Source organism: Hemitrygon akajei, chromosome 3 (assembly GCF_048418815.1).
Source record: "Hemitrygon akajei chromosome 3, sHemAka1.3, whole genome shotgun sequence".
Taxonomy (NCBI): Eukaryota; Metazoa; Chordata; class Chondrichthyes; order Myliobatiformes; family Dasyatidae; genus Hemitrygon; species Hemitrygon akajei.
The window spans coordinates 42231239-42257990 of NC_133126.1; the positions used below are offsets into that span (position 1 = coordinate 42231239).

At 39.4% G+C, this 26752-nt stretch overlaps 1 protein-coding gene across 8 annotated transcripts in view; it reads right to left on the reverse strand.

Annotated features, from left to right (window-relative positions):
* Window positions 1-26752, reverse strand: part of wdr25 (WD repeat domain 25) — a 49624-nt gene continuing 22872 nt past the window's right edge. For 6 of the 8 annotated variants that reach the window (XM_073039663.1, XM_073039666.1, XM_073039664.1 and 3 more), the window contains exons 3-8: window positions 14975-15122; window positions 12127-12257; window positions 11086-11256; window positions 10051-10191; window positions 3994-4242; window positions 2450-2819 (exon numbers count right to left, since the gene is read on the reverse strand). In XM_073039663.1, coding sequence (XP_072895764.1) covers window positions 4021-4242; window positions 10051-10191; window positions 11086-11256; window positions 12127-12257; window positions 14975-15122 — 813 coding nt within the window. In that variant the 3' untranslated portion in view covers window positions 2450-2819; window positions 3994-4020. Of the gene's footprint in view, window positions 1470-2449; window positions 2820-3993; window positions 4243-10050; window positions 10192-11085; window positions 11257-12126; window positions 12258-14974; window positions 15123-26752 lie in introns of those variants that run through there. The other 2 variants (XM_073039669.1, XM_073039670.1) reach the window with 2 other exon arrangements.

Sequence of the window (26752 nt, forward strand, 5' to 3'; positions counted from 1 at the left end):
GCAGTGATAGGGGACTCTATAGTTAGGGGGTCAGACAGGCGATTCTGTGGATGCAGGAAAGGAGCACAGATGGTAGTTTGCTTCTCAGGTGCCAGGGTCCGGGATGTTTCTGATCATGTCCATGATATCCTGAAGTGGGAAGGAAAACAGCCAGAGGTCGTGGTACATATTGGTACCAACGACATAGGCAGGAAAAGGTCCTGAAAGCAGACTACAGGGAGTTAGAAAGGAAGTTGAGCAGCAGGACCACAAAGGTAGTCATCTCAGGATTACTGCCTGTGCCACTTGACAGTGAGTACAGGAATAGAGTGAGGTGGAGGATAAATGCGTGGCTGAGGGAGTGGAGCAGGGGGCAGGGATTCAGATTTCTGGATCATTGGGACCTCTTTTGGGGCAGGAGTGAACTGTACAAAAAGGACAGGTTGCACTTGAATCCCAGGGGGACTAATATCCAAGCAGGGAGGTTGGCTAAGGCTATTGGGGAGAGTGGTGGGAACCTACTGAAGAGACCGTTGGGTCACAAATAGAGAAAGCTTGGAGTCAGTGAGAAAGGGAGGATAGGCAGTTAATAGAGAAGGGACATGCTCAGACTGATGCTTTGAGATATATGTATTTTAATTTTAATGCAAGGAGTATTACCAACAAAGTGGATGAGCTTACAGCATGGATCAGTACTTGGAGCTAAGATGTTGTGGCTATTACAGAGACTTGGATGGCTCAGGGGCAGGAATGGTTTTCAATGTTTCTATTATTAATTTAAAGGGGTTTCTGACATACTGGGAGAAAAGCACAGTAACTGTCATCTTGGAGATTTAGAAGGAAACAGGAACTGGAATCCAGGTGATTTGGAAGGGAGAGCAACAAATATCAGCCAGTGTGCCAGATGCTGAACCATTTGGATTTTTGGGTCATGAACTGTCAAAGTGTTAGTGCATATAAATGACTTGCAATACAAATGTTAACTTTAATATTTTATTATATACAAATGGAATTTTTATGAATTAAGTATATTTTTAAATTATTTTTTATTATTCATTAGAACACATTTACTTTTTTCCTCCCCACAGAAAACATAAACCAAATCTGAAAGAACATTGAAAGCAATTTTCCACAAGTTTTTACACTTTTTCACTTAAAGATAGTCAATTTCAGCAAACTTTTGAAAAAGTACACCATCAAAAGTTTTATGTCACAGAAAAATGCAATTTAACCCACTGAATCTCTGCTGACTCTCTGGATTACCAATCATCCAGCTCTATTCCTGACATTTGCTTGTATCCCAATACAAATGATCCCAAGGGAGTTCCTAAGTCATATTAAATCATTGTTTAAAATGCTGGAAGTACTAAAGTTTTACTGATTCCAGGCAATGTTGTTTTAAAATGATTGAACTAAGTTGATGCTGATTTTGAATTATGATGTCCAACTCTAACATAATGTCGAAATGTCTTCATATTGCAGAACAATTTCTGTATACAACAGGAAATTCAAAAGTTATTCATCGAAATAGAAATGAATGACACAGCTGGACTTCATTTGATCAGTACATGGAGAATGACTGAAGGAAACAACTTTAATTCCTTCTTCAAGTGAAGTAATTTTTAACACATTCCATTTTATAAATTTTTTAATTATTTAAGATGGCAGCCAACATTAATTTTAATCGACTTCCTAAAATATATCTCATCACAAACATTGCTGCCTTGAACCACTGCTGACTCCAGCAAGTAGATAGTTCTTCTTATCGATTGATCATCAGTCTTTCAGCATCAAAGGATATTAAATAACATAATCAGAGAAGCATAAAATTATCTTCCAGCAAACACGAGGAAATCTGCAGATGCTGGAAATTGAAGCAACACACACAAAATGCTGGTGGAACGCAGCAGGCCAGGCAGCATCCATAGCAAGAAGCACTGTCGACGTTTCGAGCCGAGACCCTTCATCAGGACTAACTGAAAGGAAAGATAGTAAGAGATTTGAAAGTAGTGGGGGGGAGGGGGAAATGCAAAATGATAGGAGAAGACCGGAGGGGATGGGGTGAAGCTGAGAGCTGGAAAGGTGATTGGCGAAAGGGATACAGAGCTGGAGAAGGGAAAGGATCATGGGACAGGAGGCTTAGGGTGAAAGAAAGGGGGAGGGGAGCACCAGAGGGAGATGGAGAATGGGCAGAGAGAGAAATAAAAGGAGGGTGGAGAAAAACTAAATATATCAGGGATGGAGTAAGAAGGTGAGGAGGGGCATTAACGGAAGTTAGAGAAGTCAATGTTCATGCCATCAGGTTGAAGGCTACCCAGCCAGTATATAAGGTGTTGTTCCTCCAACCTGACTGTGGCTTCATCTTGACAGTAGAGGCGGCCATGACATTTCCCCCTCCCCCTCCTACTTTTAAATCTCTTACTATCTTTCCTTTCAGTTAGTCCTGATGAAGGGTCTTGGCCTGAAACGTCGACAGTGCTTCTTCCTATAGATGCTGCCTGGCCTGCTGCGTTCCACCAGCATTTTGTGTGTGTTGCTAAAATTATCTTCATTTATATTACACTTGATGGCTTATGAGCATCCAAAGTGAAATCCAAAGCATACTTTTGATATGGAGGTGGACTGAATTGGCATGTAACATACAAGGGGTGATTGATAAGTCTGTGGCCTAAGGTAGAAGGAGTCAATCTTAGTAAACCTAGCACATTTATTTTTCAACATAGTCCCCTCCTATATTTACACACTTAGTCCAGCAGTCATCCATATGGATCCCTTCTTTGTAGAAGTCGGCATCTTTCCAGATCCAGGTCCACAGCAGGGGTGATTGATAAGTTCGTGGCCTAAGGTAGAAGGAGATGAGTTATACAGCTCTCGTTACATGCATGTGCAGTTCAACTCTTTGAGTGATTATGCAAAAAGTTTGAAGTTAATATCTTTAGTGGTATTTCTGTTTTAGATAATTGAAAATTGCAAGTAAGCACTGTCTAAGAAAATGGACAACCTGGCCTTCGTGCAGTCATCCACTACCTCAGTCTCAAAGGCTTATCACCCAAGGAGGTCCACGAGGACATGGTGGCAACACTAGGGGAGGGTGGAAAATAAAAGTGCTAGGTTTTCTAAAATTGACTTCTTCTACCTTACGTCACAAACTTATCAATCACCCCTCGTAATGAGAAGGGCATTCATGAGTGGAGCACCATTCCATTTGACATCTTATGTTAACGACATTGCACATTACACTGCACAATGTGATTATGTTGTATCATTCTTGGTGAAACAATTATTTAGCTTCTGCTTCTACCACTGAAAGTGCCAAAACTCAAAACAGGAGAAAATGTGCAGATGCTGGAAATCCGAAACAACACACACAAAATGCTGGAGAAGCTCAGCAGGCCAGGCAGCGCCCATGGAAAAGAGTAAACAGTCGATGTTTCAGGCTGAGACCTTTCATCAGGACTGGAACGAAGGGGGAAAGGAGTCAGACTACGACAGTGGGGGTAAGGGAGGAAGAAGTACAAGGCAGTACGTGACATATGAAACCAGGAGAGGGGAGGGGGTGAAGTAAAGAGATGGGAAGTTGACTGGTGAAAGATATACAGGGCTAGAGAAGGGGTAATCTGATAGGAGAGGACGGAAGACCATGGAAGGAAAGAAAGGGGGAGAAGCACCAGAGGGAAGTGATGGGCAGGTAAAATTGCCTAAAATTGTGGTCTGTTGGTTCATAAGTGGTTCACAGAATCATATGTATAACTTAATAGGATGAAACATTGTCCCTGTATCTGTGATTTTGTCATAGCCCAAATGAACTACAAAACTAGTATCTGGGTACTCAGTCAAGTTTAAACTTCATATTTCTATTTATTATGAGTCATAAAATATGAAGCCTTTGACAGAATCAATGAGCACAATATTCTATGTACTAATGAAAATTAACTTCTTTGCTGGGAAAGAATTTTTTTCCCAATTCTAGGACAGAATAATGAACAATATTATTCACTCACACTTCAAATTTACCTCTCACTTATGCTGTTTAACTGGTCATCACTGCCACAATTTGATTTCTCCACTCCAGTCAGAAGATGCGATAATAGATGGGTGCACAGGGTGAAATGAGACATCAATGCAGGCTTGCTTGTGGGCAGGCAGAGTATGGACTAGTTTTGAATTCAGATAGTTGTAAAAACATAACGTCCCGTCGGAACTTCCTGAAGCTATTAGAGTTCCATCGCATGAAAATTTGCAGCCCACTGCATAACCTTCCACCTGCAAAATATTATGCAAATTTATTTACTACAAATTAGAATGATGTTTAGTGCAGATCCTTTGACAACAAAGCTACATTTTGAAGCGAATTATAAAATTTTACTCAAGCTTAGCATTGAGCAAAACAGTATAAACATTTAGGATGCTAGATCGTCTTCTGGGACAAACATCAATTCAGATCATAAAGATAAAACTTCAAAGGTCAAACTTAATAGAAGCTGAATTTTTTTATATCCTCAGACAATTTTAGATGCCTTATCAATATCCTTCTCTTCATAAGGTAAGAATTATGATTGGATCCTATTTATTAAGCTGTCTTCAGTCAACAAAAAAATCAAAAATAGGAGAAGTTGTACACCTATTTCAACATCCAAATGACCCTTTCTCATCATTTCCCATATACTTTGATTCCTTTGTCGATAAAATTATATCTAGCACTTGTATGAATATATTTAATGACCTGGACTGCATGGTCTTCTGTGATTAAGATTACCATAGTTACGTCACCCCCCTCCACCCCCGGTAAAGAAATTACTCCACATCTTGGTTCTAAATGGCATTTCTCATATCCTGAGGCTATGACCTCTTTTAATGAACTCTCTATCAGCTAACAGAAATATCATCTCTGTATCTAGAGCTGTGAAAAATTTATAAATTTCTGTGAAATAGTCTCTCATTCTTCTATACCCTTGTGAACATTGGTTTAGCTTCAGTTATCACTCCTGCTACTCTAGGAATTAGTTGATTAAGTCATAGTGAGTCTAAAAAACCTCTGCAGGCCAGGCAGCATCTATGGAACGAGATAAGAATGAATGCTCTAGGTCATATATGTCAAACTCAAGGCCCGCGGGCCAAAACCGGCCCGCGGTGGAATTATCTTTAGCCCGCGAGATAATATCTAATTACTATTAAAGCTGGCCCCAGTAATCGAAGCGCCTATGGCGTATGATATGGCTAATGCTGAGTTTATTCAGGTACCAGGTTTTCAGGGTTTTTAGTGTTTATTCGGCAGTCTTCTTCATAAGAAACGGAATTTGTAAAGTGAAACACTTTGTAGTTATAGCAGAGACTGAGACACATGAGAGCAGGCTGAAAAAACGGAAGCAACGAAAGCTGCGTTTGCACGCATCCGACTGATCTGGCCCGCATGAAGCTGCATTTTGCTCAATCCGGCCCATGACCTAAAATGAGTTTGACACCCCTGCTCTAGGTTGAAGACATTTCATTAGCACTTTTCATTAAGTCAATCTATTAATCTTTTATTGCAATTTCACTGTGGCAAGAACAGCCTTCCTCACGTAAAATGATGAAAAGTGCACACAGAAATCCAGATGGAGTCTCAGAAAGGCCATACACACAAGTAGCAAGAATTCCCTGTTCCTATACCCAAATCACTTTTAAAAATCATTTACAAAATACATTTTGCCTTCCTAACTAGTTGTTGTATTTGAATGCTTAATTTCAGTACTAGTATAGAAGAACACCCAGGTCTTATTCCATCTCCCCTTTTCCTAAGATCAAGATCAAGATTCAAGATTGCTGTAATGTCAATTTCTGGAACAGAAGTGTAAAGGAGAACAAAATAATTGTTACTCCAGATCTGATGCAGCACCAAAAAAAAAGATAAGGAACACAATTTAAAAATAGATGATAAATAAGAGCACATAAAATAGCTTATATACATACTGTACATTGATTGTACATCCATAAAGTGATGCTAGACACAGGGGAGTCTGTGCACAAGTTGATTCTGGCAGAAAATGATAAAGTAGAGACGTTTGGGGTGTGGACGGGTGAGAGTGGGTGGAGGGGCTGATCAGACTTACTGCTTGGGGAAAGTAACTTTTTTTTAGTATGATTGTCCTAGTGTGGATGCTATGTAGCCTCCTCCCTGAAGGGAGAGGAACAAACTGGCTATTATCAGAGTGGGTGATGTTACTGGCCCTTTTCCAGCATCTTTCTGTATATATGTCCTTCACGGCATGGTAGGCTGGTGTAGTTTCCATACCATGCAGTGACGCAGTATGTTAGGATGCTTTCTACTGTGCATCTGTAGAAGGCCGTGAGAATAGATGTACATAGTCCAGCACTCTTCAGTTTCCCCATTAAGTAGAGGCAGTGGTGAGCTTTTCTGATTGTGTAGAATGTGTTCTGGGACCATGAGAGGTTGTGTGAGATGTGCACTCCCAGGAGTTTGAAACCACTCGCAGTTTCCACTGCTGAGCCGCCGATGTAAAGCGGACTGTGAGTGGTGTCAGTTCTCCTGCATTCAATGGCCATCTCCTTTGTCTTACTGACTTTGAGGAAGATGTTATTTGCCAGGCATCAGACCTCAAGCTCTTCCACCTCCTTTCTGTAAGCCATCTCATCCTTGTTGGTGATGTGTCCCACCGCCATCGTGTCATTGGCAAACTTGACAATGTGATTCTCGGGTGCTTGGCTAATGTGTGTGAGCAGAGTGTAGAGTGCTGTGGGGGTTGAGAGGGGGTGTGGGGGACACTCATGTTGAGGATGACGGGAGGGAGGAGCTGTCGTGTATCTTGACTATCCAAGATCTGCTGAGGTCTGTTGGTTAGGAAGTCCATCACCAAGTTGCACAGTTGTGTATTTAGACCAAGGAGTAGGAGATTATTCACCAAGATCTGTGGGACAATAGTGTGAAATGCTGAAATGAAAATCAGAAACAGCATTCTGACACAAGTGTCCTTGTTTTCTAGGTGCATCAGGGCCAAGTGAATGACAGATGCTATGGAGCATTTCTATCGATAAGAATGTTGGCAAGTGTCTAGTGTGGCAGAAATGGAGTTTTTGACATCAGCAATAACCAGCCATTCAAAGCACTTCATGATGTCAGTGCCACCGGACAGCAGTCGTTCAGTCCTGAAGGTGTGGAGTTCTTTGGTACAGGAATGATGGTGGCTGATTTGAAGCATGTGGGGACATTGGCCTGGTCGAGTGAAGTGTTGAAGATGTCCATGAAGATGTCAGTGATCTGGTGTGCATACTCCCAGTACTCAGAAATAAGAGAAAATCTGCAGATGCTGGAAATCTGAGCAACACACACAAAATGCTGGAGGAACTCATCAGGCCTGCTGAAAAGTCTCGACTGTACTCTTTTCCATAGATACTGCCTGGCCTGATGAGTTACTCTAGTATTTTGTGTGTCTTCCCTGAGTACTCAGCCTGGGATGCTGTCTGGCCTGGGTAGTTATCTATTCTCCCCTTTCACACTGTCTGCAGCCATTAAATAATGAATTTCATTCCAGCACCAAAGAAACAACAGACTATCCTAAAAACACCTTTGCACCCATGGAAATGCCTGTTCACTCCTCCATTTATAGAATCCCTTTTTACTGTTGCTTTCTTTCCGGACAGCTGAGCCACCAGTGCTGCTATGGTCTTGACTTTGGCACTACTCCCCAGAGGCACCTTCTCCCTCATTAGCAATCAGAATAAAATACTGGTAAGAGAACAGATTCCCTCATTAGCCTCTTGAATTTTCTGCTTGCTCTTATTTTGGTTTGTCCAGCAATTGCCCATACAGAGATTAAAGCTAGCCGCTATGAGCCGGTACCATGCACATCACATATACATATGTCAGCAAAGATTAGCAAGTAAAAACTATGTGAAATGACAAAACTGGTAAGAAACTTACATGATTGAAATTTAAATACTTTTACCTCTACACACAATCTCTCTTGAGCTGCCGGAAGATCACCTCTGAAACACTTTATGTACAAAATTCAAATTACATTTATTATCAAAGTATATATATAATCTTGAAATTTGTCTTATAGGCTGCCACTAAAGAAAGAAACACAATAGAACACATTAAAAACCTACACAACAAAGACCATCAAACTCCCAATGTGCAAAAAGGAAACACCACTGGATTCGAGCAGCTGCTCTCGGAGATGTTATTGAAATTCTGAGATTTATGGATTAGACTGTAATTCAAACTAACTGTAGTTCATATCGGCCTCTTTCAGTTCTACGTTTTCTTGTGTTTTCACACATTCTTTCTTGTTGTAGATTGGCAGTTTGGGGTTTGATGTTCTCGTTGTTGTTTCTCCATGTGGGGGATACATTAGGTTTTTGCGTGGGGGGAGGGGTTTGGAGGGTTTCATGTTCTTTTTGCTGTTTCTCCATGTGGGCGATCTGTTGGTTTTTTAAAGTGTGAGAGAGGGGGTTGGGGATTTGATGTTATTGTCACCATTTCTTCCCTGTGGACGATATGTTAGGTATTTTTTTGCAAGGGAGGGGGTTTATGTTTTCTTTTCTTGCGGTGGGAGGGGGTTGATGTTTTTTTTCCATGACATCTATGGCTTTTCTTTATTTCATGGCTACTTTCTCAGAGTTTCATTCTGCATACATACTTTGATAATAAAATGTAACTTTTGAACCTTTGAAAATAAACAAATTGTGCAGACAATAAAAAGTAAACAAATAACACACAGAACATGAGTTGCAGCGTTCCCATAAGTGAGTCCACAGTCCCTGAGCCAGGTCAGCACTGAGGTGTGTGAAACCAGCCCAGAAGCCCGATGGGTGCAGGCCACAGTCCCTGAGCCAGGTCAGCACTGAGGTGTGTGAAACCAGTCCAGAAGCCTGATGGGTGCAGGCCACAGTCCCTGAGCCAGGTCAGCAGTGAGGTGTGTGAAACCAGTCCAGAAGCCCGATGGGTGCAGGCCACAGTCCCTGAGCCAGGTCAGCAGTGAGGTGTGTGAAACCAGTCCAGAAGCCCGATGGGTGCAGGCCACAGTCCCTGAGCCAGGTCAGCAGTGAGGTGTGTGAAACCAGTCCTGAAGCCCGATGGGTGCAGGCCACAGTCCCTGAGCCAGGTCAGCACTGAGGTGTGTGAAACCAGTCCAGAAGCCCGATGGGTGCAGGCCACAGCCCTGAGCCAGGTCAGCACTGAGGTGTGTGAAACCAGTCCAGAAGCCCGATGGGTGCAGGCCACAGTCCCTGAGCCAGGTCAGCACTGAGGTGTGTGAAACCAGTCCAGAAGCCCGATGGGTGCAGGCCACAGTCCCTGAGCCAGGTCAGCACTGAAGTGTGTGAAGTCGCTCCAGAGAGCCCGATGGCAGCCAGCCACAGCCATAGAGTGCATTGATCATATTCCAGAAAAAGTGTAATAGAATAGTTAGTAGTTCATTTGCTGCCTGTAAAGAGTTGCTTTGTCTCACCAGCACCATCTTTGAATGAAGCACCCAGTCTCACAAGAAACAGCAGCAAAGTCCGCTGTTGCTCAAAACCTAAACGTAAATTCCTACATATTAAGATATTTCCTTCATGTATGGTTGTCCAGATAGAAGATGCACCCAGCATTTCTACATGGCTCTACCATGTCACATTCTACTTAAATAAACTCACTAAGCAGGAACCAGAATGATTTAATTCTTTAAATATAAAGCTACATCATTGCTTCTTTCTCACTGGGGTCCCACGCAGAGACCACTTAGCATGGTGGAAACTGCAACTGTGCGATAAAATACAACAAATTATTTGAAAAGCTTTCAGATGGATGTACTATTCAATAAACAAGCTTAATAAGGTGCATCTGTTAAATGATAAGCTAAATCTCAGCTTGTACATTTCTAGGTGGATTTTACAAAGAAATCAAAGAGACTTTCCTGAACAGAACAAACATTTATATTCAGCAACGAACACAAAATGCTGGAAGAACTCAGCAGATCAGTCAGCATTTATGGAAAAGAGTAAAGAGATGAAGTCTCTGGCTGAGACCCTTCTTCAGGATATTTATGTTCATTAGTCCTGCTTTAGTAGTAAAATAATCTAATAAAATACCTTATGCCCTTCGTATCGTTTCCTTTTGTTCATCCTGTAAGGTCTCTGAGTAGAAAATAGCACCATGTAGTTGCCATTAGTTTGAGCAACAAAGACAGGTTCTTTGGGATGGAGAGCCATGCATGGAATGGTGTATCGTTCCTACAGAGAAGAAAGGTGTTATCAGATCTTTAAATCCCATGAAAATTCACAACAGAAATGCTTTAAAATATTTTGGCAATGAAATAAAGTCCTTAATGCTATTTCCTTCAGGGACTTTGCAATTTAACTGCTTATCCCACTGGTCACATTGCTCAGTCGTGATTGAAAATGGCAGTAAATATGTACAAAATTATCTAGTGCTTTCCCAGCATATATGACAAATAAACTCTTCTTGGGCTTCTAGCTGAGTACAGGTATTGATTATAACCAATGTTTTAATGACAAACTTTGCCATTTTCATCAGGGATGATGCCTGGGCATGTCTAGTCTGGTAGTATTAAAAATGTTGGTTAAAATCGATACCAGTACCTGGCTGGAAGCCCGATAAGAGTTTATTAGTAAATATGTAGTTTAATATGTAGACAGTAGCAGGCCATGCATATAATTACAAATGTACAGAACAAATAATTCATTAAAACTCTTTGGCCAAGTTAAAGTTGTTGAGTTTTTGTTTTTACAGCAAGCTACTCAAATCATACAGCAACCCAGGATGATATGTAATTCATAAGCTAGCTCATCCTCACAAGTTACTGTGCATCTCGCACTAAGAAAGACTTTATTTTGGAAACAAAATTTTGGCTGCTGTTTTTTGATAGCAATAACTTGTGTTATCCTTTGGTGTACTAGAAGAAAGCAATACAGAAATAATGAATTTCAAAGTGCATCAAAAGACTGAAATGACACAAATGAAAAAAGATAAGTAGTAGTTATTAGGCAATTAAAAAGGGGCACCATAGATTTTTAAAAAAATAATTATACAGTGAGAATGAACTCAAAACACTTGACACAAGTATTCTCAATGAATTAATAAAAATGTATATTCGTCATACTCACATGGAATATTTGATTGGATATTCGAGCAGAAGTCTGGAAATCCCAGGCTATGATTGTACGGTCTGCTGAGTCTCTGCTGACAGCATCTGTACTGGTAAGAAATTCATTTCCTCCTGGAAGGAAAAGAATGTCGAGTGTTTGCTGTATTCCAGCATTGTATTCATTCACCACCTAGAATGAAATAGAAATACAATTCACAGTGACAAAAAGTCTTTGTCCCCTTACACAATAAGATTTTTAATAAAAAGCTCTGTTTTGCAAGTATCAGTCACAATTTAAGCACGACTTTCAACATATGTGCTTTTATAATGTTGATCATCTCACTCTCAACTGAATCCAAAACCAATTTCCAAATGTAAACATTGTCTGCTGAACCAATACAAACTGAATTACAGGAGAAAGGCTGAAACATGTTAGCTTTCTTTATTTTGGCTGATAAATTAACGGTTTGATACTTTAAGTCCTAATACCTTTATTATTTATATTACTGTTCTGCTGAAAAATTAAATGCATTGTAGAAAAGGTGCAGAGGAGATTTACAAGGACGTTGCTTGGATTGGGAAGCATGCCTTATGAGAATAGGTTGAGTGAACTCGGCCTTTTCTCCTTGGAGTGACGGAGGATGAGAGGTGACCTGATAGAGGTGTAGAAGATAATGAGAAGCATTGATCATGTGGATAGTCAGAGGTTTTTTCCCAGGGCTGAAATGGCTAGCACGAGAGGGCATAGTTTTAAGGTGCTTGGAGGTAGGTACAGAGGAGATGTCAGGGGTAAGTTTTTTTTATGCAGAGAGTGGTGAATACGTGGAATGGGCTGCCGCCGGCGGCGGAAACGATAGGGTCTTTTAAGAGACTCCTGGATGGATACATGGAGCTTAGAAAAATAGAGGGCTTTGGGTAAGCCTAGGTAGTTCTAAGGTAAGGACATGTTCGGCACAGCTTTGTGGGCTGAAGGGCCTCTATTGTGCTGTAGGTTTTCTATGTTTCTAATTCAGCTTACTTTAGGTCAAAAATATATATCAATAATAAGATGTTACCAAACCTTGCAACTTCTTGTATCCCATGCTTTCACTACTGAGCTGAAACCTCCACTCAAGAAGACATTTTGATTTGTAGGACTGAATGCCAAGCAAGTGATTTGAAATTCATTACAAAAACTGTTGACTTGTTTACCTGCGTTAAGAAAAGTGAGATTTTAAGTTACCAAGCTGCCTGACAATCTTTAAGTTTTGTCATTTTGAAATGACAAACAATACATTATCTATTTAGATTAAAGCAAAGGTTTACTTTATTCTAATGTTTCCTGATAATTGAATAGGTAAACATACCATGTTTCCTGGTACTGAAAAGACAAGGTGGTATAGTAGAATCTGTCATTCTGTTTGCATTAACATATCTAATGTTATTGGGTGGAAATGAATGGAGCTTACATAAATACCAAGACTTTCACTTATCATCATTTGATGATCTATCCTGCTAAGTAGGGAGATGGGGTTTAGTGGTGACATTCTTTGAATAAGTAACTTTTTTGTGTTGAACCTTACAATGACAAATAGAGTTCTGCCCAATTCTATGAACTGTATGACTGTATGTCAAATGATTCATCAGGAAATATTCTGGAACAATGGTTAGTGAGAACATGCTTGGAACATCAATATCTGTAGAAAGAGAAAGAAACTTAAACCTTTCAAATTATAGAGCCTTAATCAGAACTGGGAAAGTGAGAAAAGTTCATTTTAAGCTACAAAGTGAATAGCTGAAAGGTGGATAGGACACAGGAATTATCTCTGGTAGGCTAAAGCTAGCTTTGTGTAATGTTCCACGGTGTTCACAGAGTGGTCTGGTCATCAGATTAATGAGAGACAGAGAGATGATAAAGCTGTGAAATGCAAGTCAGTTCCATTGCTCAAACCTGAAATCAATGTCTGTCATGCACGCTCCATTGAATTAAAGCTATTTTTTTCTTCCTTCTGGAATTGTAATTATTTTGTAAAGCCGCCCACCCAAAATAATCAGTTCCTGTTACCTGCACTGGATAAGCACAGTGTGAAAACTGACCCTAAGCAAAGTTTGTGGGAAACACCTCTTTGTTTCCTTTGTCCCTACTCTCTTTGATCCAAGAGGTTGGACAGACTATGATTTTCCACACGGATTAAAGACCTTGTGGAAGACTGAAGATTTAAGATTTAAGCTATCTAAAGGGGATGGAAAGTAAATATGCTTTATTAGTAACTAACATGAAAAACAATTGTCATTGTACATTTATGGAACATATATTCAAACCAAACCTTTAACAAGATATTAACTGAATATTAAACAATGCTATAGAATCAAGAGCTTGAGAAAAGGAAATTACAACAACAATAAAGTTGGGAGGTTGATTGTAGAAACTCTTTAATGTTCCTGCTCCAATTTTCAGTTGACCTACCTTGCATCACAAATTCAGAAGAGTTAACATTTATAATCACAAGACTGCCAGAGATCACAAGATGATCTCTGTAGCAAAATAGATGCTATTTTCTAGTGCTGAGTCTCCACCCCAAATACCCCGAGGGTTATCGTTACTGGAACAGCTACAAGAGTAGATTTGAGCTGGGTATCCTATGATAAATGATGTATCTTTTGACATTCCAAAGTCTTTTTACCATCGATAACAGCGAGTGTGATGGAATACTCTCCACTTGCAGGGAGCTCCAACAACACTCAAGCTGACTGATACCATCCCGGATAAAGCAGCAGATTGACAGCTCATCACCATCTTCTTAACAACAACTTGGGGATGGGTAATTAAATGCTGATTCGACCTGCGAAAGCCCATGTAGCTGAATGAATGTATAAAAATAATTCTATTCAAGTGATCCTTACCTCCATGCTTGACAATAATCACTCTATCATAATCAGGTCACATAGGTATTTAATTATGTCTCTTTTACAATTAGGTTTTTCTTGTAATTTTCATTCCAAGTACTACTACTAATGCATATTGCCAGATGGTGCTCTTTATTTTGAAACTGATTATTTTTGCTAAACAATTAACCTATAAATGTAACCTTCCTTTGGCAAGAATGGGTCTAACTACTGACCTCTGCCCAATCTATTATTAAATGAATATTATATAAAGGATTTTTACAATTTAACTATACAAGATGCATTTCTTAACTCGTGTACTTATTAACAAATAAATCATGAATACTGCTGAAGGTTCTAGAAAAGTTAAAAACTGCAAATGTTATAAATCAAAAATAAAGGAACCCAGAAAATTTTAGAAATGCTCAGCAGATCAGATAGCATCCATGGAGTGAGAAACAGAGTATCAGTGTCAAGAGTTAATGAGATTCCCATTGTAATCCTCACCTTCCCCTTATCTACAATTTAAAATATTTCTTGACTTTTTTGCAGTTCTGGTGGAAGGGCATTGATCTAAGTAATTAAATTATTGCCTCTCCATAAATATTGCCAGCCTGCCAGCATTTTCCATTTTCTTTGTGATTTTTCTATTTTAATTAAAAAATGACAACATTGGTTGCTTGGAGAACGTGTGAGCAAGTACACTGTGTCTCTAGGCTAACTGATGTTGCAACAGTAGACCACTTTAAAGCCCTTGGGCTGAAAATAAATTGAAGAATACTGTTGCTGAAATTAAATAATTACTTTTTTATATTAATGTTCAAAAAGTACTCGATAATTAGACATGTAACATTTGAACTATGATTACAGTTTTAGAATTCATTGCTCAGATCATAAATCTCAAAATGGTTTCAAGCTTGAGGAAAAAGAAGTCTGGTGGAAAATATATATCTGTGACTTAATTTCACTTCCCGCATTCACTTTGTTGATTCCAAATGCTTTTAAAATGAACACAAAGATATTAGAACATAACAGTGCTGCACCTGTTTCAATATCTGTGAGATGGAGCATGGAATCAAATCCACCACTGAGAACCTGTCTTCCACACAAAGACCACTGAGCATCACGGACAGCCCCTGAATGGCCTAAGTACGTCTTTAAGCACCTGCCTGTTTCAATAGCATCCCATATCTATATAAATGACAAAGATAATTAAAAATGGCATTTAAAATTAACACAATTTTTCTGTCATCTTCACAATTAATCCTCATGGAGAGCCATTATAGTATTGTCAAATAAATTCAACCTTGATGAAACTTGACAGAATAACTGCATATAGCTTCAAACTGTCTGAAGAAAGACAAAGATCATTTTAGTAAAGCATTTAAAAGGCATTCAAAAAATATATGCAAAGTTGAAATCTTTAGCATAGGTGAGAATTTAGAACTTAGCTCCAAAACAGAAAATTTTGATGATATTCAAGGGGTTTTAGCTGGACTAGAACTGCAGTGGAAGATTCACTAAAAAAAACACCAAAAACTTGTAAAAGATTTAAAAAAACTTGTAATATTCACAATTGTTGGCAACATTTTCAATTTTCAACCTGAAACAAACAACAATGTCCCAAAATGCTAGAAGGAAGTATTACCAACTACATTTTACGCCAACATTGCTAGTTAACATAACCAAAAGATTAATAATGATTGAATAAACTCCCCTAGGGAGACTAAAGAGAAACAGAAAGATGAAGAAGAAAGAGAGATTTCAAAGTTTACGATCTTGACAGCTATAGGTAATACTGGTATACTTGAATTCAGAGATGCTCAGGAAGACAGAATTAGACAACAAGATACAACTGAAAAACAAACAAACAAATAAATAAATCTACAACCAAAGCTACTGCTGAAAGGAAACTAATTACATTTAATTACTTTCTTTCAAAATGCAATTAATTTCAGAATTTTAATGCACCAAAATTCACTGGAAAGTGAAGCCTCAAAAAAGGAATCACTAGCCAACAATAATGGAGCATTACCACACATAAAGCTTCAAAATTCCACGAGTCAGATTTAATTCATGCTACGTATGGCATAATTGATGCAGAGAATGAAGAAAATATCAAATTGCAGAATGACATGCGTTGGAAGGGTCTCATCTTCATCATCTCTGTGAATCTGTAGCAATTCTGTCAGATGCCATTCCCTTTTAGCTGCAAAGCAATTGTTCAATTAAAAAAGCTGATGATCATCTTGACTTCAGTGAACATCTAAACTTAAATGATGCAGCAAAAATGCAGATGTCTTAACTAATTTTATTTTTGAATAAATTATAACCAGCAATTAAAAATCTTAAGCTTCACCTTTAAAGATTATCATACATATCATTCCTCACTGAAATGTAAATTTGTCTTTTAATTAATGATTATGTCAATTAGTAGTTTTATTCAACCAGTGAAATGACTGCAGAGTCACCTGCTTTCTATTGGATATTACAGATCTTGGCTTGTATTCTGGTAACAAGTTAACATCCCATTATCCTGCAGAAAGCATGTGAAAATTAGATATCTTTAGGATCAAAGTAAAGCAATTTATTATATTTCCTTCATACTATGATTAAGAGTAAAATGCTTATGACTGGCATTTCATACCAGCAAATGCAGATTAAATGGAAAATGCCTCACGGTATTCTGAAAACTGATGTACATTCTAAAATAAACTGGAAGGTATAAAGTATGAATACTGAACTGGCAGGAGAACTTAATTACAGACAGAATTACTTTTTCATTATGGCAATTCCCACAAGGCCATCTGAACCAGTTCAATTAATTTAGATTCTCCCTAATGATCATGTGATTGTGCAAACGATGCACTAATAACTAAACATTAGCAATCCAAATACATTGAAAATCCATACAAATTTATTATACAATGTGAAAATATTTAAGACAAAATATTATCTAAACTGGCGTATTATTTTCTGTGCTTTTCATATTTGGTGATCAAATTCACTTTATCTACGGTAGCAAAAAACTCTGATAACATTACATGCTCAATTTACATGGGAGCAGTTTTTCACCAGCCAAAAAGAAAATTAAGACCATATGACCAGAAGACACAGGAGCAGAATTAGGCCATCAGGTCCAGCGAGTTTGCTCCGCCATTTCACCAAGGCTGATTTATTAGCCTTCTTAACCCCATTCTCCTGCCTTCTCCTCGTAACCTTTGACATCCTTACTAATCAAGAACCTATCAAACTCCACTTTAAATATAACCAACGATGCGGCCTCCATAGTCACTTGTGGCATTGAATTCCACGGATTCCCCACCCTCTGGCAAAAGAAATTCCTCCTATCTCCTTTCTAAAAGTACATCACTCTACTCTGAGGTTGTGCCTCTGGTTCTAGACTCTCCCACTATAGAAAACATCCTCTCCACATCCACTCTATCTAGGCCTTTCAACATTCATTAGTTTTCAATGAGATCCTTCCTCATTCTGCTGAATTCCAGTGAGTACAGGCCAAGAGCCATCAAATGCTTCTCATACGATGTCTTTCAATCCCAGAATAATTTTTGTGAACCTCCTTTGAATCCTCTCCAATGTCAGCACATCCTTTCTAAGATAAGGGGCCCAGAACTGCTCACATTACTCCAAATGAGGCTCCTAAGAATAATATTCCTGGAATCAAAATATGCACTCTTCAAACTATCTGCCTTATTGTACCTATTACTTTGCTCTTGCCTGTTTTTACTGGCCCTGAGATTTACCTTCCTCTCCATCCTCCACTATCAAACTCGCTTTCTGGTTCCTTACCCCCAGCCAAACAAGTTTATTCATTTAGGCACATTTTTCAACATTAGAGGAGTGATATAATCACAGGTAGCTGTTGCTATCACCTTTATTAAATAACATTGGAATAAATGACATAGAAGCCTGAACACAAAAGATCACGTAAACTTAAAAAAACATTTCTCACTCCAGGTAGTTTAACACCATCTTAAATCACTGGTTGATGAAGACCATTTATGATTTTCTAACCAGAAGAAATGAATCTTTCTGATAGGAGCACTACTGTTAATGATTAAATTCCTGGACAATTCATCTGGATGCCTCAGTTAATAGTTCAGGCCTCTCTAGATGCTTTTTAATTAACTTGACCCACAGACTTATGAAGAAGCATTGTTGTGCAGGTGTACTTGCAATCTATGTATTAGTTACCAACAGCAAGGCAGGTTCATTAGCAGTAGCGACATGGTAGTACACAGTCAAAATTAAGCCATGGGAACCCCCAGCGTACATTCTGGATCCAATCAAGTTTTACAGCTTCAAGGCAAACAAGGGCATGAAACTCTTGTGCTGATTACCACTAACTATTTCCCTTTGGTTAATAAATCAGTACCCACAAAGCAACCTCATTTGTACAATGTCAGCTGGAAGCACTGAGACTGACAAGGGCATAGAATGTACTCTAGGTAGGGGACCATACAGTATACAATCAAGAACAACCCAGTAATACCAACAATAACTGAGGCAGAATAATGAGGAGCATCAACCACATTCCTGGAAGAAACAATCTTCACTTCATCACTTCACACTGAAGATAAAGGTAGCAGGAAAAGGGGAGGACAATCATTTTCAAGTTCCCTTTCCATGATGTACACTGCACTAACTTGCAAGTACATCACAGTCCATTCATTATTGCTGGGTGGGAATCCTGGAACTGTCTACGCATTAACATTATGGATGTTCCTTCTACAGATAAAAAGTAGAATGTCAAAACAGCAACTCATCCCTTCCTTCTAAAGAATACGGTAATTAAGAACGGTCAATAAAAACCACAAATCTTATAAAATCAGCAACAACTGAAAGTGAGCATATTTGTTTAATATATTTCAGCTATATTCAGTTGAAGTTTAATATTTAGGTAAAATAATTTCAATGCAAAATATACTTGTTTTAAAAATCCTAAATTTGCCCAATGAAAGTATTTTTCAGAAATCTATTAAGAGAGCATATATAATTCTAGTTCTATAATTTATGCATTTTCATATTCTTAAATATGTGTAATTGTCATAACCTGAAAGCTCACGAGCTTTGGGGATTTTCCACTGAACAAGGAGCGGGAATCAAAAAATTAAGCCTAGCACTTTCTTTGTTCATTATCGACTCTAGAGTCAAAGGAAATAACAGGTGGCTAGATTTGACCTATTGGATGCTTGTAGCTAATTAGATGGCAATGTCAATAAATGTTCAGTGCATGTGAGATACAAAGGCTACTTTTTATTCAGGTTGGAACTCTTTAGTCCAGCATCCTTAGGACTTCACGGATGCCAGACCACAGATATTGACCACAAACATCTTCCTCTGAGAAGGCAAACTGCTCCAAACACAGGCAAGGCTTCCAGCAACTGGCAGTAACCAGAAGTTTCTGTAAACTGGCTATCTGTTAGATCACTGTCAGCTGAGATCACAAAAGCTGCACTGCTAGGTTAGTTAGCTAGAAGTTAGTACAGACCTCAGTCAATTTTAGATTTTCGTTAGTTCTGATTTAGAACTTGTTAATTAGCACAGATCTGTACTACAGATTCAAAACACGCTGGATTACGGGAATTGACAGATCACTGAATGCCAGACTACAGTGTTTCAACCTGTATTAAAAACTGAGCAACATCACAAGTTTCCAGTAGCGAACAATTACTCAAGTTGTTTCTCTTCATATCAGTCAAGCCAAGAGCACTGCTTGTCAGTTTGATACCCAAACTATATTAAATATGCTGCAATACAGCACACAGCGATTTCAGATTACATTAATCTAAACATTATAAAACATTCCAAAACAGGTTAAAATTCTTCTCACATTTTTATATCAGTTGTGCATTGTGTTATCAGGTCTTGAAATTTAATATCTTCCTTCCCTTTAATCTCTAGATACTACTTGCACATCCTTGATATATTTATTAAAATGATGCTTGCCATCAAATTCAAATGGTTCGGTGCGAAAAAAATATTCTGACAACAGCGTGACAACATGCATTGCAAAAATGTGATCAGAATTTAGGATGAAATTATAGTCCACTTGACTAGACAGATTCTGTAAATGGTTATTTCCCAACACAACTCACTTATTAGTACTTTGAGTGTATACCTAAAATGGTCCAACCTAGTGGTATAGTAGGCAGCCATCGATCCCAAGGATTCATGGGTCTGCGCCTCTGGTGGATTGTGTCCTCTCCAGGGCGCAAGCCTGGGTGGGAAGATTTGAAGAACCACAGTTGCCCATGCTGCGAGATCCTCCTCTCGATGTCACTGAGGTAGTCCAAGGGAAGGGCAAGCGCCAATACAGCTTGGCACCAGTGTCATCGCAGAGTTTGCCACAGTGAAGTTGTAAACAACATTAAACTGCCTTAGGGACACTGGCTCCAGATTTCATCCTCCGACTTTACTCCCAAAGCCTTCGAAATGGGTGGGTATGGCCGCAAGGCAGCAGAGCTTTGAAATCAGAATTTTCCTTCTCCTAGGCAGGCTGCCTAGGGGTATACAATACATTAAAAAATTGAACACACGTTCACCTACATTAGAAAAAGCAAAGAAAAACTGCTGACAGGTTTCTCCTCAAATACCACTGGTCAGTTTATATACTGAAAGCAGAAATTGTTTTGCTTAGATATGATAGTGACTCAACAATTGCTGCTAATTACTGCAGCTCACCAGATTTATTAAATTCTAAATGTGACTAGTTTTGATAGCTTCTATTGCTGCTTTTGAAATTAAAAATAATGTGGCTAGTTGCTCCATCAGGACTCGGCATAGTCATAAAACAATAACGATCCATCAGATTTAAGATGGAACATAAATGTTATTTGAGGAAAGAAGGTAAACAAATGATTAATCAAATGTTCAATACTTCTCACTAGATTAGTCATTGGGTTAGTGTTTCCTTTGAGAATCTAGAGTTCTGCACAACATATACTGCTCAGTTGAATTATCATTTTGGTATCCAATTAAAAGCCTTCATTTAAAAAAATGTCTAAATAATGAAAGCATGGAAGGCTAAAACTAAAAAAAAACATTAAGGGGACTGGGAAACACTTGATGGTTAAGATATAGCTTGCTATCAATATTAACTACAGTCAATCACAAAAGACACCAAGTGACAACCAGTAATTTAAAGATTCAAACTACATTTATTATCAAAGTTATGTAGGCAATATTCAACCCTGAGATTCGTCTTCCCACAGACAGTCTTGAAACAAAGAAAATCCACTGAACCCACTCAAGGAAAACATCAAACATGCCAAAAAAACACAAATCACGCAAACAAATATAAAGAGCAAAAACCACAGAATATAAAACACCAACTCCCAAAGTCATCGAAAGAGTCTAGGCACATTCAATTTAGCTCAGTTTAGTACAATCTAGCACTGTCGTTCATTAACTCAGGCCACAGATTCAGTTCACCCAGATCAAAACTGCACAAAATAACAACAAAAAAAGGAGTGATCAGAAACCAGAAATCATCATATCAAAGACTAGAGTCCAATCCACAAACCACGCCGATTAAATCTTGCCCAAGATCAAGGACACCAGCAGTCACTCCCTGAACAACAGGGACAGAGAGATTGGACACACACACAACCACCTTCAAATGGGAGCAGTGAGCGAATGGGGGAGGGAGAGAGGGAGAGAGAGAACTAGAACCAGATTGTTCAATCAACCCAAAAACACACTAACAAAATATAGACCATAGGCTTCAACAAGAACAGAACTATATTTGAAAGTTACAGAAGCGAAAGAAGTAGTTTCGTGAACTGTCTGAAGGATGTTGCCCTTGGTCGCTTTGTTCTCTGGCCCCATCTTCTTTTGGAAGAAATGTTGGAAGGATCAATGATTTTGCAACTGTTTTAAGAGGGTGATGGCACCATACAGAGTGGTAACTTCTTGAGTGCAGCTCTCAAGAGAATTAAAAATCTCTCCCGTTTACAACTACTACAGTTGGGATCTACAGTCACAGTCTCTGCAGCATTGGTTCAAGTCATTTAAATCTACTAGCGTTTTTGCAGAACCTGTAGATTTGGGACACCAGTCCCCCCAGCAGACGAGTCCTAATAAAGTATAGCTACTGTCTTGCCTTCTTTATAACTACATCGATGTGTTGGGACCAGGTCTGATCCTCAGAAATCTTGACACCCAGGAACTTGAAACTGCTCACTCTCTCCACTTCTGAACCCTCTATGAGGATTGGTATGTGTTCCTTGGTCTTACCCTTCCTGAAGTGCACAATCAGCTCTTTTGTCTTACTGACGTTGAGTGCCAGGTTGTTGCTGCAGCACCACTCCACTAATTGGCATATCTCACTCCTGTACACCCTCTCGTCACCACCTGAGATTCTGCCAACAATGGTTGCATCATCAGCAAATTTACAGATGGTATTTAAGCTATGCCTAGTCAGTCATGTGTATATAGGCAGTAGAGCAGTGGGCTAAGCACACACCCCTGAGGTGCGCCAGTGTTGATCGTCAGTGAGGAGGATATGCTATTGCCAATCTACACAGACTGTGGTCTTCCGGTTAGGAAGTCGAGGATCCAATTGCAGAGGGAGGTACAAAGGCCCAGGTTCTGCAACTTCTCAATCAGGATTGTGGAAATGAGAGTATTAAATGCTGAGTTGTAGTTGATGAACAGCATCCTGACATAGGTGTTTGTGTTGTCTAGCTGGTCTAAAGCAATGTGGAGAGCCATTGAAATGGCATCTGCTGTTGACCTATTGTGGCGATAGGCAAATCACAATGGGTCCAGGTCCTTGCTGAGGCAGGAGATCAGTTTGGTCATAACCAACCTCTCAAAGCATTTCGTCACTGTCAATGTGAGTGCTACCGGGCGATAGTCATTAAGACAGCCCACATTATTCTTCTTAGGCACTGGTATAATTGTTGCCTTTTTGAAGCAACAGATGATGAAGGTCCTTAATAATGAATGCCAGGTATCCAGGTATATCCTACAGAAGGTCATCAAGTGAGCACAAAGGCAATTCTGTGTGAAGTTAGAGACACAATCGAATGCATGTCAGCTGTGACAGAGTTTACATGCCATTACTTCCCACAAAGCAAAACCTATTAGCTCAACGTCTTTTTTTTAAACTTTGAAAGAGAGAACAACACTAAGCCTGGGCAAATCCCTGCAGTATCTGGCAATCCTGTGATCCCTGTCTCATAGTTGAACATCAGAACATCCTTCAAGAGAGTGAATCCTTGTGAGATGGCATACCCGGCAAGGTGCTGTGTATCTGCGCTGATCAACCGGCTGGAATGCTCAAGGACATGTGAGATTCCCACCTGCTTCAAAAAGGCATCAATCATATTGACACCCAAGAAGAGCAGGTCTGTTCTACAATTATTGCCTGGTACAATGAAGTGCATTGAGAGGTTGGTCATGGCTAGAATTAACTCCTGCCTAAGCAAAGACTTGGACCCGCTACAATCTGCCTCCTGTCACAGAAAGTCTACAGCAATGCAATCTCACTGGCTCTCCACTTGGCCTTGAAGCGTCTAGACATCAGAGTAAAACGTACGGCAGGCTGCTGTTTATTGATTAGCTCAGTGTTCAAAACCATTATCCCCTTGCTTCTGATCAACAAGCTTCAAAACCTGGGCCTCTCTTTACAACTGCAAGCTCATCTTCCTTACTGGAAACCAGTGTGGATTGTAATCACATCATCGCCTCACTGACAATCAACACAGGCATGCCCCAAGGATGTATGCTTAGCCCTCTGTTCTACTCTTGCTACGCTTATGAATGTGGCTTGGCACAGCTCAAATGGCATCTGAAAATCAGTAATAACACCACAGTTATTGGCAGAATTTCAGGTGGCGAGGGAGCATATAGGAGTGAGACAGATTGGCTGGTTGAGTGATATTACAACAATCATGCCCTCAATGTCAGCAAGACCAAGGAATTGTTTGTGGACTTCAGGAAGGGAAGTCAGAATCAGAATCAGGTTTATCATCATCGGCATGTGAAGTGAAATTTCTTAACTTAGCAGCAGCAGTTCAATGCAATACACAATATAGAAGGTAAAAAAATAAATCAACTGCAGTACACACCTATCGAACAGACCAAAAACAGTGCAAAAAAACCAGTAACACTATATATTAAAAAAAATATAAGCCAGAACACACACCAATCATCATTAAGAGGTCAGTAGTAGAAAATATGAGCAGCTTCAAGCTCCTGGGCTTCAACATCTCAGAGGATCTATCCTGGGCCCAACATGTTGATGCAATAATGAAGAAGGCACACTGGCAGCTCTCTTTTACTAGGAGTTTAAAGAGATTTGGTCTGTCACCAAAGACCCTTGAAAATTTCTACAGTATGGTGGAGAGGATTCTGACTAGTTGTATCACAGCCTGGTATGGAGCCTCCAATGCCTGAGTTTTATTGACTTCTTTGTTCTATGGCTGCCTTAAGAAGGCGAATCTCAAGGTTGTATAATGTATACATACTTCGATAATAAATGTACTTTGAACTTTGAACCTAATTAAATAGCCACTGAGTGTATGTTCGTGGTCTTCAGCTGCTGTAGACCATCTGCTTGAAGCTTCCACATGTTGTGCAGAGTTGCTCTTCTGTGCACCGCTGTTGTAATGCATATTATTTGAATTACTGCCGCCTTCCTGTCAGTTTAAACTAGTGTGGCCATTCTCCTCCGACCTCTCTCATTAGCAAGATGTTTTTGCCCACAGAACTGCCGTGCACGGGATGTATTTGTTTTTTGTACCATTCTCTGTAAATGAAAATCCCAAGAGATTACCCCATTTGTCATCAACAATCATTCCATGGTCAAAGTCACTTAGTTCACATTTCTTCCCCATTCTGATGTTCGGTCTGTACATGTCTTGACCATGTCTGCATTCTTTTAATGCATTGAGTTGCTGCCACATGATTGGCTGATCAGATATTTGCGTTAATGAAGGGGTTTACAGGTGTACTGCCTACTGAGCATATGTTACTGCATTCCAGGAAGCGAGCGCGTACTTGGACAGCCTCGATGTGAAGAGACGGAGCATGAGCTGATATTCGACTCCATTTCACCGATTAAAGCATCGAGGAAGATTGAGACATTGAGAAAAAGAGCAAGAGTCCAGCACGACTGCCTTCCTTTTGATTGCTGCTGAGGAGTCTGGTGGCTCACTGTGACAGTTGGATAGGTCTCTCTGCATTCGTGTGGTGTCCCTCTCTTTTGATGAATGTCGGTGATATCAGAGGAGGATGGTATCGTGGTTCTGTGTTCAGGGATTGGTCTATTGAGTTTATGGACTGTGGATTTTTTCCAACTACGGTTTTTATAGTCTGTGTTTTTAAACCACCCATTCCTTTTCCATTTTGTTGTGCAGGCTGAGGGTGTTTGGGGGTTGATTTTCTCTTGTGTTCTGTTAGCTCTTTAGTGCAGGGAGGGGGTATTTTTAGGGGTCAATGTTCCTGCTCTGTTTTGTACAGGGATGGGGGTTATGAGGGCTGATGATCGGGATGCCATTCTTTATGTGTGGGGGGGCAGGGTGGGGGGGTGTTTGGTGTTTCTCTCTAAATGTTTTTCATGTTCCTTCTTTGTTTCGTGGCTATCTGGAGAAGACGAATTTCAGAGTTGCATATGGATACATGCTTTGATAGTAAATGAACCTTTGAATCTTTGAACCTTTGGACCTTGAGTCTCAAGATCTTGCAGGCACTTACAGAAAAACAAAAAAGTACAATAGAATTAAAACTATATATAAATGAAGACTGACAAAACAACCAATGTGTAAAAGATGACAAATTTTGCAAATTAAAAAAAAAATACTGAGAATGAGTTGTGTCAGATTGGAACTCCTGTATTAGGCAAGATTCAAAGATAATATTATTTCTTCTTATCTTTCATATTTGCAGCATGTTGACAAAATAACAATTCCACTTAATTCAAGTCTTTCTCTGGATTATATATCATCAAGCACTATTTTACATTAATAAAGCAAGCTGTTGCTCTAGTACAGGTTCCCACTTTCACAATATTACAATTCAGAGCAAAGAAATTTGACTCATGTGAAATTTCACATGTTCTGTGTCCTTTCAATTAAACTAATATGTCTCTCTCATTCTTCAGGAAACTAAGTTATCTGTATTTCAGTAGTAATTTTTTCCCCACATAATCTATGCAAGTTTCTCAGGCAAGCTGTCCCTTGAAACAGAGTTACATCATCATAGTTATACAGCACCGAGGCCCTTTGGCCCAACTCATTCATGCCAACTAAGTTGTCTACCTGAGCTAGTCCCACCTGCCTTGAATCTTTTCCTATCCATGTACCTGCTTAAATGTATTTTAAACATGGTGATTGTACACACCTCGATAGATTTCCCTTCTATTTTATTCCATATACTCACCACCCTTTGTGGTGAAATGGTTGCCCCTCATCAACTTTTAAAATTTTTCACATCTCTTCTTTAAACTATGCACCCTAATTTTAGACATCCCTACACTGGGAAAGGCTGTGACCTTATCAATGTCAATCATGATGCTTTACAACTCTAGAAGGTTACCCCTTGGCCTCCTACACTTCAGCATGAAAAACCTAGCTAGCCTCTTCTTATAACTTAAGCTCCCCAGACTCAGCAAAATGCTCATGAATCTTTTCAGCATCCTCTCCAGCTTAATGATATCCTTCTTATAGCTGGGCAGCCAGAACCTGTGCATGGGTAGTTTGTGAGGTGGTCCAATCCTGTTGAAAACTTTGCAAAGCTTTGTGTGCTCCTGATTCAAGGTTCTCAATGGCATTCTGGATGCTGCTTTTCATGGC